Source organism: Adiantum capillus-veneris, chromosome 1, assembly GCF_014529385.1.
Source record: "Adiantum capillus-veneris isolate H3 chromosome 1, ASM1452938v2, whole genome shotgun sequence".
Taxonomy (NCBI): Eukaryota; Viridiplantae; Streptophyta; class Polypodiopsida; order Polypodiales; family Pteridaceae; genus Adiantum; species Adiantum capillus-veneris.
In genome coordinates, this window is record NC_140931.1 from 179,366,548 (window position 1) to 179,384,526 (window position 17,979).

At 41.8% G+C, this 17,979-nt stretch overlaps 1 protein-coding gene across 4 annotated transcripts; it reads left to right on the plus strand.

Moving 5' to 3' along the window:
* Window positions 1–13,450: 13,450 nt before the first annotated feature.
* Window positions 13,451–15,977, plus strand: LOC147466083 (fe(II)/2-oxoglutarate-dependent dioxygenase 4-like). Of its 4 annotated transcripts, none has more exons than XM_086523782.1 (6): window positions 13,451–13,824; window positions 13,935–14,027; window positions 14,546–14,697; window positions 14,874–15,198; window positions 15,368–15,616; window positions 15,690–15,977. In XM_086523782.1, the coding sequence occupies exons 1-5, from the start codon at window positions 13,591–13,593 to the stop codon at window positions 15,608–15,610; spliced, it is 1,047 nt and encodes a 348-aa protein (XP_086379908.1). In that variant the 5' UTR covers window positions 13,451–13,590; the 3' UTR covers window positions 15,611–15,616; window positions 15,690–15,977. The 4 variants fall into 4 exon arrangements, with proteins under 4 accessions (XP_086379908.1, XP_086379905.1, XP_086379912.1 ...); XM_086523779.1 differs by having other exon boundaries at window positions 13,452–13,824; window positions 15,684–15,977; XM_086523786.1 differs by having other exon boundaries at window positions 13,452–13,824; window positions 15,829–15,977.
* Window positions 15,978–17,979: the final 2,002 nt, after the last annotated feature.

A 17,979-nucleotide genomic window follows, 5' to 3' on the forward strand; every position in this document is an offset into this window, starting at 1 on the left:
CCTGAAGAGATGGCCGAATATATCAACTCTCAACGGCCCGGTACTATTACCGAAGTAATCCACCACACCATGGTTGCTTCACGCATCAATTTCCATCAAGGGGCTAGACGTAATGTCAAGCCCATGGAAAACAAAGATAAAAATGATGCAAAGGGGAAATCCAATGCTCAAAATAATTCCCAAGGCACTTCCAACAACAACAACAACAATCTGTCCAAGGAGAAGGGAGTTTACAAAGGTAAAAACAAACTCTCTCCTGAAGATCTTGAAGCTTTTCGCAAGGACCATAAGTGTTTCAAGTGTGGGGAGCAAGGACATGGCTATCGTTCTTGCCCCAAGAAGAATACTCGCAATGAGACTCCTAGGGCTTCCACCATCGAAGCTCCAAAAGAGGATGCTCATTGCAAAGGATCATCACTCTCCTATGCATGGGGAAAGGTAAGAGAGCATGATGCCTTCATCTTGTTTGACCCTGGCTCTACTCTCAACTTCATATCAATAGAGTTGGCCACCAAGTTGGGCATTCAAGCTTTTGAGATGGGAGATATAGTAACAGCTGATGCAGCTTTCAAGGGACAACAAGCCTCCGTTACTCCCTTGATTGGGAAGTTGAGGCTTCATGTCCAAAGCTATGTCGACAAAGAAGACTTCTTCATCTCTCCCCTCCAACATCAGGATGTTATCCTAGGGGCACCATGGTTTGATCGCATGGCTGCCAACATGAAGTTCCCTGAAAGGAGAATTTACTTCACCTACAGGGGAAAGAACATGTATATAGATGCTAGTGAGCGTGGTCGCACTATTCCACTTGTAAATCCTCTTTCTTTTGATAAATCAATGAAGAGCTCAGTTTCTGCGTACATGATTTATGTCAAAGAGTCTCTAAAAGCTAATAATGTTTCATCAAATGAAAATGATAGGAATCAAGAAGAGTTAGACTTGTCTACTTTTCTAAAAGGATTCCAAGATGTGTTCATCGATGATATTCCTATGGACCTACCTCCAAAACGAGGGGATGATGACCATCGTATTGAGCTCCTTCCAGGAAGCTCACCGCCTAACAAACCTCCTTATCGAGTCTCACAAGCTCAACAAGAGGAGATCATGAGGCAAGTACAAGAGCTGGTAGACAAAAGGGATGGTGAGGCCTAGTTCCTCTCCCTTTTGTTCTCCAGTCCTTTTAGTGCAAAAGAAAGATGGTACATACCGTATGTGTGTGGACTACCGAGCACTAAACCATATCACTATCAAAAACAGATTTCCCGTACCTCGGGTAGAAGATCTGTTTGATAAGCTACAAGGCTCTACCTACTTCAGTAGGATTGACCTTAAGAGTGGCTATCATCAAATAAGGATAGTGGATGAGGATATCTTAAAGACCGCGTTTCGCACAACATTTGGTCTTTATGAATATCTAGTCATGCCTTTTGGCTTGACTAATGCACCAGCTACGTTCAATCGTTTGATGGAGAAAATTTTTAGACCATATCGAAAATTCACTGGAGTGTTCTTCGATGATATCATCATCTACTCCAAGTCTTTGGAGGAACATAAGCAACATCTCCAAGTGATTTTTCAAGCCTTGAGGGAGAACAAACTTTTTCTCAACCAAAAGAAAAGTGAATTCTTCCTTCAAGAGATTCAATATCTAGGCCATATTATCTCTCACGATGGTATTCGTATGGATCCATCAAAGTTAGAGGTAATAAAATCATGGCCTAACCCAAGGAATCTACATGAGCTAAGAAGCTTTATTGGTATGTGTGCATACTATAGACGCTTCATAGCAAAATTCTCTCAAGTAGCAGGACCACTACACGACTTAACCAAGAAGAACGTTAAGTTTGTATGGACTGCTAAGGAGCAAAATGCTTTTGAAAAACTCAAAGAGAAGCTTACTTCCCAACCAGTCCTCGTGCTTCCGGATCTCTCAAAGCCATTTGAGGTCCAATGTGATGCTTGTGGTGATTGCCTTGGAGCGGTTTTGCTTCAAGAAGGGCATGCCATAGCATATGAGAGCCGAAGGCTCAATGGTGATGAACGAGTCTTGGGCATTTATGAGAAAGAGCTTTTAGCTGTTCTACATGCCCTAGACACATGGAAGCACTACCTATTGGGGACTCCATTTATCCTACGAACCGACCACCAAAGTCTCAAGTATTTCATGACGCAAACCAAGCTTTCCGACAAACAAATGAGGTGGGCAAATTTTCTTTCGCAATTTAATTTCCATATTGCTCACATAGCTGGTAAGCACAATCAAGTTGCCGATGCACTTTCACGACGACCAAAAGTTAATGCGGTGTCTATAGCTACTCACAATGATCTATTCTCTATGATAGATGAGTATGCTACTGACCCTGACTTTAGAGACATAATGTCAGCCCTTGCTTTGGGGAAGAAAGAGGAACCATTCACCTTGCAGGATGGTTATCTTCTCCACGGCAATAGGCTATGTGTTACCCATTCCCTTCGTGAGAAGGTTATGTATGAATCCCATGCTCCTCCATATGCAGGGCATAGAGGTATTCAACCTACTCTCCGAGGAGTAGAGACGTATTTCTATTGGCCTACCATGAAAGTGGACATACAAGAGTATGTTTCAAAATGTGTAGTATGCCAAAAGACCAAGTATGATAGAGGGAAGCAACCTGGATTACTCCAGCCATTGCCTATTCCAAATTCACCATGGGAGAGTATATCCATGGATTTCATCTTTGGATTACCCAAGTCTATCCATGGGAATACAGGAATATGGACAATAGTCGACAGGTTTAGCAAGCAAGCAAATTTTATTCCTGTCAAAAAGACTATTAAGGCACATCAAATGGCAACTCTCTTCATATCTCAGATTTTCAAACACCATGGATTACCCACATCCATCGTGTCAGATAGACATCCTAGAATGACTAGTAATTTCTGGAAAGGTCTCTTTGAAAATCTAGGAACAAGATTGAATTTCTCTTCGGCCTATCACCCACAAACGGATGGCCAAAGTGAGATAGCCAATCTTACGATACTCGATCTACTCAAGACTTATGTTACCGAAGTAGATCAACGCTCACAATGGGAAAAGTATTTACCGCTAGTAGAGTATGCCTACAATAATACTGTACATACTTCTACGGGAAAAGCACCTTTCGAGATCATAGAAGGAAGACCTAAAAGTCCCTTGCTACTGAAAGTACATGGGAAGATCTTCGCCGCCGATGAGTATAGCCATGACCTACAAGAATCTTTTCAAAAGATTAGGGAGGCTATAGCCATCTCTCAACAAAGGCAAAAAGCTGCTGCTGATAAGCATAGAAGAGCCTTAATGTTCAAAGAAAATGATTGGGTCTTACTCAAGTTTCCCAAGGCTCGATTAAGGCAAACGACGGGCAAAAATCCTACGGGCCATCAAAAGTATTATGCTAAACTAGCAAAAAGATACTATGGTACTTTCCAAATCTTGAAGCCTATCAATGAGACGGCTTATCAACTCAAGTTGCCCAACCATTGGCTTATACACAATGCCTTTCATGTAAGCTTACTTAAGCCCTACAAAGGAGAGCCACCAATTGAACCAATTATTGAAGACCCTCCCGAAGTTGAAGACCAAGAAGAGGTGCTACAACCCGAAGCTATCCTTCGGCATGAAGACAAGGTACTACGACATGGTAAGATTATCCGACGGTATCTTATTAAGTTCAAAAATTATCCTTTTGAAGATGCTAAATGGATGCAAGGAGTACAACTTAAGGATAGTATGAACCTTGTCAATGCTTACAATGCTACATTAGAGTAAGCAAATGTACAAATTTCTTTTAAATAACTCATGTTTTTGTCTTATATGACTAGTCCTCTTTTTAATTGTGCACAAATTTAACTAGTATGCATGCTTAGAATCATGTTTGTGATGACGACGTCTCTCAAACACCAAGTAGAATTTGTCACTCTACTTTGGGAGAATGAAATGGACTAAAGAGCAGACATGCTTGCGGCAGCTATGTCTCCCAAGCACCAAATGGATTAGTCATCCATCTTGGAAAGATGTCGTAGGGTAAAAAGGGATCCTTTACCCGCTAAGTACGATTGACTAATGACTAAGACTTTATCTCTTCTACCTCATAGTCGAGGACGACTATGATTTCAAGAGAGAGGTAATGTCATAAAATCTAATATCTAACTAACCCAAATGATTTTCTCATATTAAATTGATCACTTAATGTGGGAGAATAAACGGGAACAAGTGTTAAGATATAGGTATGTGCTTTTAGATCTATCTCAACACGGGGCCAATGTAAAGGGGCCCAAAAGGGAGATGGTCTATCAAAGAGAAAGGCTAACCAATGGAGCATAAGACCTTAGGGTTAGCTTCATTGAAGACCTCCAATAAATGTGTGTAAAAGTCCTTTTGACCTTAAGTAAGCTAGGGCTGAGCTTGAGGTGGGAACCCGGCCCAAGCTCGAGGTGCTTGTCCTGCTTGAGGTGCTTGTCATGCTTGAGGTGTTTTTCATGCTTGAGGTGCTTGATTAAGATGCTTGAGGTGCTTGACTGGCTCCATGATTAAAGTACTTGAGGTGCCTTGAGAAGCTTGCCTGAGATGCTTGTGGGAACCCCCCCTAGTTCAAGTGCTTTGTCATGCTTGGTGAGTAAGGTGCTTGATCACCTAAAAGTCAAAAGCATTCCTACAAGAGGGGGGGCGAGCCCTTTTCCTAGGGCCTAGAGAGAGAACACCCACTCACACACACAAGGGAAGCCCATCTTGAAGAGGCAGCAAGGACACATGTCAGGCCCCTACCCATGTTACCTTCATGTGTTGCTTGAAGCCTATTGGCTAGGCTTCAAAGGGGTCCAATGATAAATTACATGAATTATCTAATTGTTTTAGCATTTATCAAGTCCTCTCTCTCAAAGGGGAAAGGGGGACACTTGTCCCAAGGCTACCCATGTTGCTTGTAATGGCTCCTGCTTGTGATTGGCTAGGCCTGGAGGGGTCCAATGAGCTTCAGGCATGAGCTACAAGGGGGGGTCGACCCAAGCAAGCTAGGGGGGTGCCTAGGGGGTATACTCACCCACACACACTCACAAGCACTCTCATTGTGTGATATGCAAAGTGCAAGAGCTCCCTCTCCAAGCAAGTAGAGGTTGAGAGCCTACACCAACACTCTTGGCTATGAAGTGCAAATCCAACCAAGAGCCATGCTTCAATGCTTAAGCTTGCCATCTCCTTCTTCTTCATTACTATGCTATTATGTATGCTAGCAACAAGAGTATGATAAGTGAGGAACTAATTCTTTCTCCTACGAAATGTTTCTTCTTCCTCTTCCCTACCCTCATTCCCTGCTAGCTCTCTCCACCTTCGAAGGTGTTTGAGGTCTTGGGACTGAGGCTTGGGATAGTTAAAGCTTTCTTCAAGTTTATGTTATGTTTGTGGTGCATGAAGCCTTCCATCTTCATGGCATCACCTAGGTCACAAGGAACACAAAGACTGTATTGTAACAAGTCTCTCTTTATGGGAGAAATCATAATACAAATGCCTATTGGAGGGGGGACCGGCTCCACATAAATCCGGTCCTCAATTGTTGTCATGTTCTCTAAACTCTCTCTCTTGCAAAAGTATTGTCTATGCCAAGTTAACTAATTGCTATGATTATGTTGCTATCTTCAATTATGTCTACCCGCTATGCTCACAAAATCATTTCTTGAAAGTACTCTCATTAAATTCCGCTATTCTCAAATTGAATAGGCAAATTCCATTACAGAGATTGCGAGAAGAAGAGCACGACGATATGGTGAACTCTCTCTACTATAATGTGTAGAGCATAGTGAGTTCTTATTAGGTTTTTACAAAAGAATATGTGTACATACCTGGCGGCCCGCCCACTTACCTGGGCGACCACATTGGGCTTTATACCCCAATAAGACCCGTAGATTTTCAAAAATGGGTTAAACTGTTACACAGTGGAATCAAAGATCCATACAATTAGCTAGCTAGCTTTAAACAAGTACTACAAGCAGAGAAAGTTTTCAATTTTTGTATTCAATACAAGGGCTTTGGAATGACCATTGAAGGAAATGCATTAATAGGGTTTCAAACCTTGGGAAATGGAAGTTTAACAAATCTTTGAACACTTGCTAGGAGATTTGTAGCTGCATTTTCCAAGAATGGGATCAAGCACGATACTTTAGGCCAAATTTACTATAACCAAAAATAAGGGGAGACAATTAGAGATGGTGCTGGCCGCATGAGACACTCTGTTGTTAGATATCCTTAGGTCAAATTTACTATTTTAACCAAAAACAAGGGGAGATGGTTAGAGATGGTGCTCGCCACATGAGACACTGTGTTGTTAGATATCCTAAGCAAAAAAATACAGAAGAGGAAATAATGCTTTCCTTATTCTTAGAAGGGAAAAACATTGCATGCTAACTCCTCTAATATGAAACATAAAACTTTGAAATCTTGCAATCTAAATGCAATGGACCTAAGAGATGACTATGAGATTATGGTGAGGAAGAGGACAACAACAATGCTAAAAGTGATAGGACAGGAGAAGCTTTGCCTACCCATGTGGAATTAGTAGGTACACATCAACCTCCACCATCTGATTACGAGGAATTAATGAAAAAGTTGGATCAAATGGTAACGAGTCTATAGAGACAACTACCATTAAGAGCAATCGGACAAGGGCCACTAGCAAGCTAGCCGATGGGCCAACCAAAGAAGAAATGGTGTGCAGTGGAACAAAATGGACTAAACATGAGACCCACAAGTGCTTCTATAGGCCTAAGTACAAGGAAAATGTGCAATATGTGCCAATGAGACAACATGGCAGTCTATGTATAGGTATCCACCAATGGCTCAAATGTAGAAACTTGCAATGGGCATGGAGAGACCTCAACCTGATCTGGGTCAAAAACCTCCAGTGCCAGGCAGTAGTGCTATTCTCTTCAAAATGATGCAGATTGAAGAGACTGTGAATGGGAAGGCTTTAGTGCCATTAACGACCTATGGAAAAGGTAGTTCATAAGAGGTATGGTATGTGCAACAACCTACAACGTTTTTGGAACCCATCTAGTAAACACACTCAGAGACAACCCCAATGCATTTCATTGCAAATCAAGGAGCTAATAGCAGCCAACGGTATGAAAATAGCCATTGCTTAAGGGAAGCCTGAAATTGATAATTGCCATAATTGTGGGGCTAATGACCATTATTGAATGTCCTCATCCCGATATAAATTTAGTGCCACCAATGATTGTTGCAAAAGGGTGGACACTTTCTAGACAACTGTCCTAAAAACCCTAATAAAAAGGGTAAAACTACAATTAACATGATGGAAGTAATTCCATCTAGTTCATCTAATAATGAAACAACAGTTCCTTTGAAGGTAGTAATGCAAGCTTACGCCAGACTCCAAGGGCAAAAAATTGTTGAAAATACGGACCAAGGAGAAGTTAAAAAAACAAAACATCATGAGAAAAAGGAAACAATAGGCAATAGCCAAGAAATCCAAGAAATAAACTAAATCAAATACTCAAGACAAGAAGGAGGAATTTACAAATCATACACATGGTTCACTCTTGGTTGACAAAGCATTTGAGCCTATAAATGCTGCATTAAAAGCATATGACAAGTTGGGTAGAAATTGGAAAGTAAATAGAAACGCTACCCAAACTCTAAGCTAGGAAAAGAAAAGCTTGAACCTTATCAAAAGTTGGTCCAAATTCAACAAGAACTTATGGACATGCAAAAGAAAAGACCATCATTGCTAGTTGAAACAAAACTAGGTGATCAAGCACTAGTGAAAAAGTGGATGAAATAAAAAGCAAAGAACCTAAGCTCATGAGAGAATCAGCTATTATAGTGCTAGATATAGAAGATGGATTAGATGGAATTCCTGCTATGGTGGAGTGGCCGACTCATCTATGGGATGTTGTACGAGACACAAATGGTGATGGTCAGACTTTAGGTTTTGCACCATTTGAAGAGTCGTGTTTAGAACACCCACCCATGGAAGTGGACATGCAATCTTTGTATGGGAATTGGAGTTTCAAGAAAGATATTTTGTTTGCAAGATGACCAAAGTGGTGAAAGCCAAAGAATCATTGGATATTGGAAACTTGAATCCTATAATGTCCACTGAAATAAAATGCACATTAATATCTAGAGAATTGCTCAGGCTAAGTCGTAACCTATGGAATGACTTGCATAAAGGTCTCGAGAAAATGGGAATTAGGGTCTAACTCAAGAGAATGTTGAGGAATTAAAACAAGAACAATCTTCAACAAAAATCCATTGAGTAGGGCAATACAATTGAGGAGGGAAATACCATTGAGTATGGTGGGGTAAAATCCATGGCTATGGCTATGCTAAATAGTGGGGTTGGAATTGCCATTGCTACCAAAAAAATTTGGGAATCTTGGGGTAAATATGCTATAAGAAAGACACAAATGAAGCTACAACCTATAGAAGGACAATTGAAAAGACAATTGGGCTTTCTAAAAGGTGTTATGGTCAGCATTGAATATCATCATACTTTTGAAATTAAGGATTTTGTAAACAACTCCAACTATGATGTTGTATTGGGAATAACATTCATGAGACAATTGCAAGAGATTCAAAACTTGTTAGGGTATAGGCTAACTGGTCGGCCGCACATCACTAACCACTACCCCTATTCTTTGGATAAAATTAAGAATAAGGAGTGGTGAGATCTTCTTCGCACCAAGAGCTCCACCATGTCGTGTCTCCTACTGCACTGCACCGCACCCAATGTGCATGCACGCACTCTCGCAGTGCCATTAAGTGGCATCAAACCAACGACGGTTTTTTTATTTTCTCTTGATGTGTGCACGGACTTCAAGGAGAGCTAAGGCTCAAGCCTCATCAGAGATCCTTTTCTGAGATCTGTTTACATGAGTATACTATGTGAAACTTTGAATCTATGAGCAAAAGATATTTAAACAGTTCTTTCTGTTGAAGCTTTGTCGTTAATAACCATAACGCTGTGAAGCAAAGGCAACATTGGAAAAGTTTGGCAAGGCCACATTTGGGCATTATAGAGCTTGCAGTAGTGTCAAAGTCTACAAGCAATAATGTTAGTGAGTTTGAGCTTCTGTAGCGCAATATAGAGAGCAAGGCCAATCTCACAAAATTAATGCAAAAGGTCAGTAAGCATGGCATCGTTAAAATCAAAAGAAAATAACAATAAGTAGAAAATCAAGACAACGTTGGGGATTCCTCTTGCCCTTCTACTGTAAGGCCTCTATATAGAAGGGAGAAAGAGAAAGAGAGAAAAGAAAGCAAGCTCAGATCGATTGCGAATCGAGAGCTCACAGGTAGCATTATAGAAACTGGAAGAGTGTGTGTACTCAAAACACACACACACCCCTTCTACAATAGGAGAAAAAAATGAGAGAATTCAGCTTTTGGTGGACCTTCTTTGGCATCGATATTCCTCGCTGATTTCCCTCATCTTCATGGCACATCGGCTCTCCTTCAATGCTTTGGGCATCCACATCGACGAGCACTCCTGGACACATACTAGCATCTTTGACGAGTGGTGTTTTGGCAGACACATGAGTGTGTATTGATGTATGCTCTATGTGGTTTATACATTGATTTCTCAAATTTTTAGCATAGTCGTGTCCGCTTAGAGGTACAGGTGAAGTTTCAACATAGCCGTGTCCGGCTTATAGGTACAAGTGGAGTTTTAGCATAGTTGTCTCGGTTTATAGGTACATGTGGATGTAGATACACAAGGGGGCATAGCCCTTATTTCCCACAAAGTTACAAGAGGGTAAACAAGCTTGCAAATGGGTGTACAAGAGGAAGTGCATGGCAGAAGATCCTGAGCCTAAGTATAAGGCTATATTGGTTGCTAAAGGATTCGAGCAAAAAAAAGGCGTAGATTTTGATGAGATCTTTTCCCCAGTGGTCAAGATGACTACATTGCATCTTGTGCTTGGTCTAGTAGCTATATAGGACATGTAAATGGTCCAAATGGATGTGAAGACGGCGTTTCTTCACGGGAATCTTGAAGAAGATATCTACATGATATAGCCAAAAGGTTTTGAGATAAAGCCCGAGAAGCCAACCAAAGCAAAACTGGTGTGTAGACTCAAGAAATCTTTTTATGGACTAAAGCAAGGCTCAAGACCGCTACATCAAGTTTGATAAGATCTTAAGAGATTTTTTTACGCAAGCACTTATAAAGTGGCATGCTACTTCCAACACTTCCTTAGCCATGATTGTACTTCCTTGCATGCCTCATTGTCCTTCGACATGTGCTTTCTTGACCTTTCTCTCTACTAATGTCATTCTAGAGAGAGAAAGGCCATTGATAAAGCCTAAAATACATCAAAATTCCAAAACTGATAACACTATACTGAAGGATAGAAGCAAACAACACGAGTTATTCTTAAGGTAGTCCACTCAAGGTTAGCAATCTAGCTGGCTTTGATCCCATATAAAGATTCTCCTCTAGTGGGTAGGATTCCTAGACAGTGAGAAGTGTCGTCTTTAATTTATTCCATTTTGTTGATAATTGTGAAGATACAATGTTTGCATAAACCACTAGGGACGAGATCTTTCAATAAGAATGATGCAAAGAAGCAGCAAATCAAATCGTGTATACAGTATGACGATGAAATTTACATCTGAATGCGCATTGGTAAGAGTGGCGATTTAAGCGTCAGTATAAGCTACTTTCTACACGTTCGGATTTTTTTCGGTTCCATCTCCACCTAGTAGCACCAATATCCACACCCGCCATTTCCAGAAACAATGAGTGTCAATATTAAGGACTGTCTTGTTTTCATAATTTGAGTTTACATGGAGTCTAGGAACTATTCATGCAATATTGTCCATGGAGGTAAAGTGTTCTTTTTTTAAACTCATCTATAGGGTCCATGAAGCAAGTTCACACTTCTTTTTTGCAGAGATAAGATGGAGGTAGCTCAATCTCTATATTATCATTTTTACTTTACTTGGGACTCAAGTTGGGGAGCTTTCCCAAGTTATAGAAACGCTCCTTTTGCATGATCCATGACTCAACATGCCACGCTTGCTTTGCTTTTATGTGAAAGAGATATAATGTGGATCACATTCTCCCAAGCACTTCCATTTTTTGGTAGACCTATGCAAAAGGTAGAAGACTTTGAGTAGAGTGAGCCAAGTCTTCGATTGGTGTAAGAACGCATTCGCACACCTCTGTGGTAGCATTTAAATTAAGGAAATCCTTCTTTATCATCTAGAGAAAATGAAGCCCTCCAAGTTTCAACTCTTCCAAAATTGGTAGAGTTGGCTCAACCCTGCCATTCTCTCTCCCCTTCATTTTGCCTTCTCTCTCTTGGTTCACGCCCAACTTTCATAGCCTATATGAGGAGCAGTCCAAACATCTTTCGTCATTCAAAATAGTGCAATAGCAGCGTGTGAATGTGCTCTTATCATTCACACACATCTAACGTGGACGATTATACACATAAGTTGATTGACATGCTCAACTGCTAGTGTTTGCTTGATCTAGATTTGCACTTGGATCAAATCTAGGCCTGAATGATTGTGTAGCGGCACTTTTTGGCCATCACTGTGGGGCCCGACCTCAACACTATCTAACACGGGGTCTGAGTGGTGGGATTGACGGTGTTGGTCCCCGGTGGGAGCCTTGAGGCGGATTGACGGTCCAAAAAAAAACGTGCCCCTGTTTGCAGCCAGGCGTTTTGAACCCGGAACTCCCACCCAATGAGGCTCATGGCATAACTAGGTCGCCCGCGCATCATGTGATTTCAAAGACAAACATAAGATTTATATAAAAAAGAGCCCCCCGCCCCTCCCAAAGTAAGGTGAAGGGGACAACCTCCTCGAATATCTAAAAGCAACTAATATTCATTGCTTAGAGGTGCGTCCCGCTGAACACATGTGGTGCATGCAACACAAAGGTTGAATTAAATGAACCCTCGTCCCTCTATATGCGCTACCAAGTTCGCTTTGTTTCTTGTTTGTTGCAGCGTATGCAATGCAAGAGCCTATGCACACTATGCCCTGCACGTATGCAACGAGACACATCTCTTACTTTGTGTTAGGAGGCTTTCATGCTCACTAATGAATCAAAATTCACCCACATCTCTTACTTTGTATTAGGAGGCTAGAATCTTCTAAGATTCGCTCTGAATGATGCAGAGTCTCCAAAATTTGTATTCCTTTGTGAGATCGAACTCGCGACCTGCAACATCGAGCATAACTTTTTGAGCTAAGCCGACTCACCATGGAGGCTATTGTGCACTTTGCATCATGAGCAATTTTTATTTTTTTAATGAAAACTACTCAGCCTACTCTGCCGTGAACCCTCGTGCCTGGCTTGCTTCCCTCTCTTGGGCCTGCATCACGCCAGGGCTGGGAGCCGCCCCGCATGGCTTTGTCGTTGACTTTCTCCTGCGCTGAGCCTTTGCTGGTACATGCCATTGCTTTCTGCTTGCCATCTTTGCTATTGGATCAGACAAAATCTTTTAAAGATTCTACATATTTCGCTATTTTTTGAAATCGTAGGCACATACTCCTTTAAATTGGTAAATTTTGACTTTCACTCCCTTTTACAGAACTACAAACTTTTGTTTTTCCAACAAAGCAGTGAACGTTATATTAACAGAACAAGAGAGAAGACAAAAATTACATGAGTGCCATGATGCATCACATGACCGAGTGTTTCCCCAATTAGGTCAGGTTTTGTAGTAAGGGAGGACTACAAACTTTTCTTTGCTGCTACTCATACTACTAGATCGGTAGAGGGACTTGGCTCTTAGATAGTGCCCGGGCAACTTTTCCAATTTCTTTAAATGAAATTGACGTACCTCGATTATGCAAAGCCATGGGATCGACGGTCGGGGTTGGGAGCGGGATCTTGAGGCACACTAAACTTGGCCAGCACGAAAAACGAGGTGCACCGATGCGATTTGAACCCATGACCTCAAGTCCGCGTTTAGTGTCAACGGGCTAACCACCTCACCCACGCGTTCATTGTGTATCCCAAATTGTTTGACACTGTAATATTGTGAGTTTGGGGTGCATTGGTCACGTTGTCCAGGTTTAGCGCCTGTCGAGGTTTAGTTTTTGAGCAATCCGAATTTAGTACGTGTCCAGGTTTAATTTTTGAGCAAACATCTACGGCTGCGATCTTTTTTATCTTCGTGCGTGAACTTCGCCGTCGTCAATCCCATTACTTGGCCCCGCATTAAATATAGGTGTTATTTAGTTCTAAGGATTTACGTGGGCTAAGAGAAACAAGGCCGTCACTAACTTGATGACGGCGGCACTGCCTGATGTGAGAGAGAGAGAGAGAGAGAGAGAGAGAGAGAGACAGACTTGCTTACAGAGAATTGCTTGAGACGAGAGCGACCGGGGAGAGTTTGCTGCTGTCGGCTTTTCTAAAGTGCGTGCTATTTTTACTGCTGCAAGCATGGCTCCAAAGAATAGCATCTTAAAATAGCTTCAAAAAGCCTAAAAGCTAAGAGCTGTGTACAACATTTCATAGGCACCACGCCTATATCACTGCAGGCAGTGCCAACAAAATCACGGCTGCCCACTGCGAGAGAGGGGAGGGAGCCATGGCGTGTGCAGTGATTGGGCTACAAGAGATGATCGAAACATCAGCAGAGCGCGCTGGTCAGCTGCAGGCAGTGCCCGATGCCTTCATTCGACCTCCTCACGACAGGTCCCCCTCCCTCGTGCAAGAGCAGCAGTTGCCCGTCATCGACATCTCCGACCTACACGACCCACACCTGCGGCCCCTTGTCCTGCAACACATCTCCCACGCCTGCGCCCACTGGGGTTTCTTCCAGGTCTCCTCCCCCTCCTCCTCTTCTTCATCGTGTTCTCCTCTTTTACCTGCATCTGTGATACGCATCATTAGTTGTAATTTCATCATTGAACACAAACCCTACCAGCGCAGGTCGTGAACCACGGAGTCAAGGATGAGGTAATTCAAGAAATGAGGGCAGCTTGTTGGAGATTTTTCAATCAGCCTGCAAGCGAGCGAAACAAGGTACTCCTCTCTCTCTCTCTCTCTCTCTCTCTCTCTCTCACACACACACACACACACACACACACACACACACACACACAGAGAGAGAGAGAGAGAGAGAGAGAGAGAGAGAGAGAGAGAGAGAGAGAGAGAGAGAGAGAGAGAGAGAGAGAGAGAGAGATTTTATGTATGTCTATGAATGTCACCATACCTATGGTAGAAGAAGAAGAAGAGAATTTTAACGTCTAAGGAAACTATCCCAAGAGAGAGCTGACATAGTTTTACAGTTTATACCCTTCAGGCACGCTCGTGCCTTACACTCCCAGTTGTATTACAGCTTTGTATTGCACTAAGGATAGGCTCGTCTAGAGAAACTCCAGGGCTTTTCCGGTATATAGAATGTGAGGTTTTTTTCAGCATGTGCTGTACAAGGGGAGAATTTAGTCTTTTATTCAAATATTGTCAAGAAAATGTTGTATGAGTGTTGGCTTTGCTACATATGAGCGTATACTAATGGGTGGTTTTGCGCAAGATTAAAGTTTAAGGGCCAGGAAAACGAATTGCCAGTGGGCTATGCCACAAGCTTCAACCCTGCCGTGGAGATAGCTCGTGATTGGAAAGATGTGCTGTATGTGCGAGACGTGCCGGGAATGTGCAGCAATGGCTTTAACTTGCTCCCTGAAATCTGCAGGTACATGTTGTCAGACATCCTAAGCAAGTCTAGTTATAGCAAAATAATGAATTTAACGTGTACTGCACCTTGTGCACCTAGCATTCAATCTCTCCTTTCAATTGATGACAATAGTTTTGACCTTGAAGAATCAAAATTTACCTTTTATGAATGTGTCCTTGTTTTTGTCGTTCTAGGGAGGCATTTCAGCAGTATAGGAGTGGGGTTGACGAGTTGGCCAAGTTATTATTTGAGAGTATTTTTGAAGGTCTAGGCGTGAGCATAGCGTCGATAAAAGTAAAGGTGCCACCTGCAGCTCAACTCGTGATGGGGGTGAATTTTTATCCTCCATGCCCGGACCCTAGTCTTACCTACGGAATAAGCCCACACTCTGATGTCGGTTATGTTACCGTCCTTTTGCAAGATGAAGTTCCTGGTTTGCAGATCAAGAAAGGGGAGAATTGGTACCTTGTGAAGCCACTGCCAAATGCATTCGTGATCAACTTGGCTGACCAGATTGAGGTTTTACTCCTTCCATTATTTTTTGAGATGAGATCACTGCGTAGGCCTTGCTAGCATCCACACTTGCAATAGGAAAAGCTAGTAGGACTTTTTAATCCCACCCCTGAATGAATTTACAACACGCATGTGCACACAAGGTCTCTTATATGTACCGTTTTCATACTCTCAGATACTCAGCAATGGGAAGTACAAAAGCATTGAGCACAGGGCAGTCACAAATACTGACAAGCCGAGGATGTCAATTGCTTGCTTTTATGGGCCTCTGAACAGTGCCATTATTGCACCCCTTACAGACTTCACGAGCGAGAACGAGCCAGCGAGGTATAATGCGGTGAAATATGGGGATTACGTGAGGAATTTCTACAGCAAAGGATTGCTGCCAGACAGAGCGACTTTGAACTTGGCTAGATGATGATCGGTAACTATCCAAGTCTGTTTTAGTACTTTTATGTAAGTAAAGATGAGGTGTTGTATATCTTTGTTAGATGAAGGGTCTGGAAGGGCTATGGAGCAGGGGGCAAAAAGAATGTACTGTATGAACAAAGGGTGAATGGTGTCTGTTGGGCTCTGTAGTTCTTTGCATTACAACTTGAAAAAGAGGGTGAAAGAGCTACTCTATGTACATTGCAGATGGAACAATCCTTGGAATGGAAGGGAAATTAAGAAAAAACCGTAAAAGCTAGGAAGAAATAGCTGCCAAGGCAATTTTACATTCAAATGTTGTTAATATGAGATACTGAATTTTAATGTTTCGAGTAAGCTATAAGACCTTTTCTGGATTTTTTGTGGCTACTAGGGGAGCATAAGATTGTTGACATTCTTCTTGCACGTGGCCAATGTCACACGACATCTTTACTAGGCAAGAAATAAAGGTAAAGTGTAGGAGTGTTGAAGTGCACAATCTTCCATTACAAGTATCAATCACAGTCATGCACCAATGTGGCTAACTCTTCCATCGGAAGCTATGTGCACAAGTATCATATATGCAAAATGCTAAGTGCTTGCTATCTGTATCACGAAGCCATCCATGCCATGCCCTTACAAAATATACTCAGAGTGCAAAGAAGGAATGGTGTTTCACAATCCTCTTGTGAGCAATATACGACCCATTTACTTGCATCTACACTTGCCAGAACCATTGCAAGCTTTATGAAGTAGTATGTGCAGGCGAATACATGCATGTGCACAATGAAGGTAGCACAATTGATCAGAAAGTCGTGCAGTACAAACTTGTTCTGTCTCTATTGGAAACAGCATATGCTAGCAGCACAAATTATGCTTTGTCTACTGGGTAATGTTTGTTAATGATGCGAGATTTATTGAGATTAATTGGCAAGCAAGGCTAGTTAGAAAATGGAAAAAAGTGAGGTTTAATTTCACTTGATTTTCTCTTGCAATTGGGTCGCAATATGGAGAACACTCCCATTGACAATGCTTACTGCCTTAGCATGTACCATGGATTGCCACCAATGTTAGTAACTGTGACAGAATGGGGAGAACTCGAACTATATGTAAATGCAGTGGTTAGTGTTCAAGTGCCAAACATATTTGTCAATTGGATAATAGTTGGATGAAGATGCCTTGTTTGTTTAAGTCAAGTGTTGTCATTTCGACCTGTGGCAAATGTTAATGTAGCATGTCATTTCTGTGCCACAACATTAAGCACACCTTACATAGAAATGAGAGCGTACACATTATAGCTCACCAATATGAGTTTAGATTCTTACAAATGGAAGCCCAATTACATAGGGTATCTATCATTACATGCACAAGCAAATTCAAATAGCATGAAAGGTATAGTCGCTACAACATGTCGACTGGTTTTTGGTGCTTATATCGGCCTTCTCAAAAGTAAACTTTTCAAGACATAAATTTAAACACTGATAAAAACGCAGGTATTGTAAGGCCATGGGCTTGCCTATATGAAGACACATGATTGGATGGAGAGCCAAGACTTCTTTGCCCTATGCCTTAGAGTGGTATCAGAGCTATTTTTAGAAAAAGGAGGGTGTGGTCTTGGGCATGCACACGCAACTATGGTGGAAGAAATTGAAGAAAAGCTTGGTAGGATGACGGTCTTGGGTAAGGACCCTAACACACACACACAAACACACACACACACACACACACACACACACACAGAGTTGGATTGTTGCCATAGCTAGCATGGATGGGCTCTTTGGTTTCATGTTGGCCTAAGGGGAAAATACTTTTCTACAACGTTGCCATCCGACCCTCATGTAGTGTGTTGGCTCTCTTTTCTTTGTTCCTTGTGTTGCTTGCGTCATTGCCATAGCCATCTCTCTATTGGGTGCACACATTAATCCAACTTTGGGCCAAAGTTTGGGTTGAGGTTTGGTTCCCACTGATTGAAGGTGTTTTGGTGGTTGATTAATACCCTTGAATCTCGTATCTATATCGACATCGAGCTCAAAATTGATGAAGTAATATTGCAAAAAAATAAAAACTGCTGGAATTTACACGAAAATGACTATGATATTACTTGTATCTCGCATGACTTTGGGCAATAATTGATAGACCTGTCTAAAAGTGTAAGAATCACAAATTGAGACTTGGAGTGGTTAGAGTACACCAAGGAGGGTCTACAATTAAAGTTTGGAGAAAATTTGAGTTAGAAGACATCATATGCGTATGAAGTCTCCCAGCATAGATTGATTGTTTTGGCCATAACTGAGCTATCAATATAGGATTCATAAACTTTTTTTGTCAAAACAAAGCTCCAGATTAGCTCTACAAGATTCAATGTCAACCATGAACAAT

Excerpts from the sequence above, each read along its gene's own strand:
- LOC147466083 (XM_086523782.1), top strand. The coding sequence starts at position 13,591 with ATGGCGTGTGCAGTGATTGGGCTACAAGAGATGATCGAAACATCAGCA. Across the intron at positions 13,825-13,934 it reads CCCACTGGGGTTTCTTCCAG|GTCGTGAACCACGGAGTCAA; the intron begins GTCTCCTCCCCC and ends CTACCAGCGCAG. Across the intron at positions 14,698-14,873 it reads TTGCTCCCTGAAATCTGCAG|GGAGGCATTTCAGCAGTATA; the intron begins GTACATGTTGTC and ends TTGTCGTTCTAG.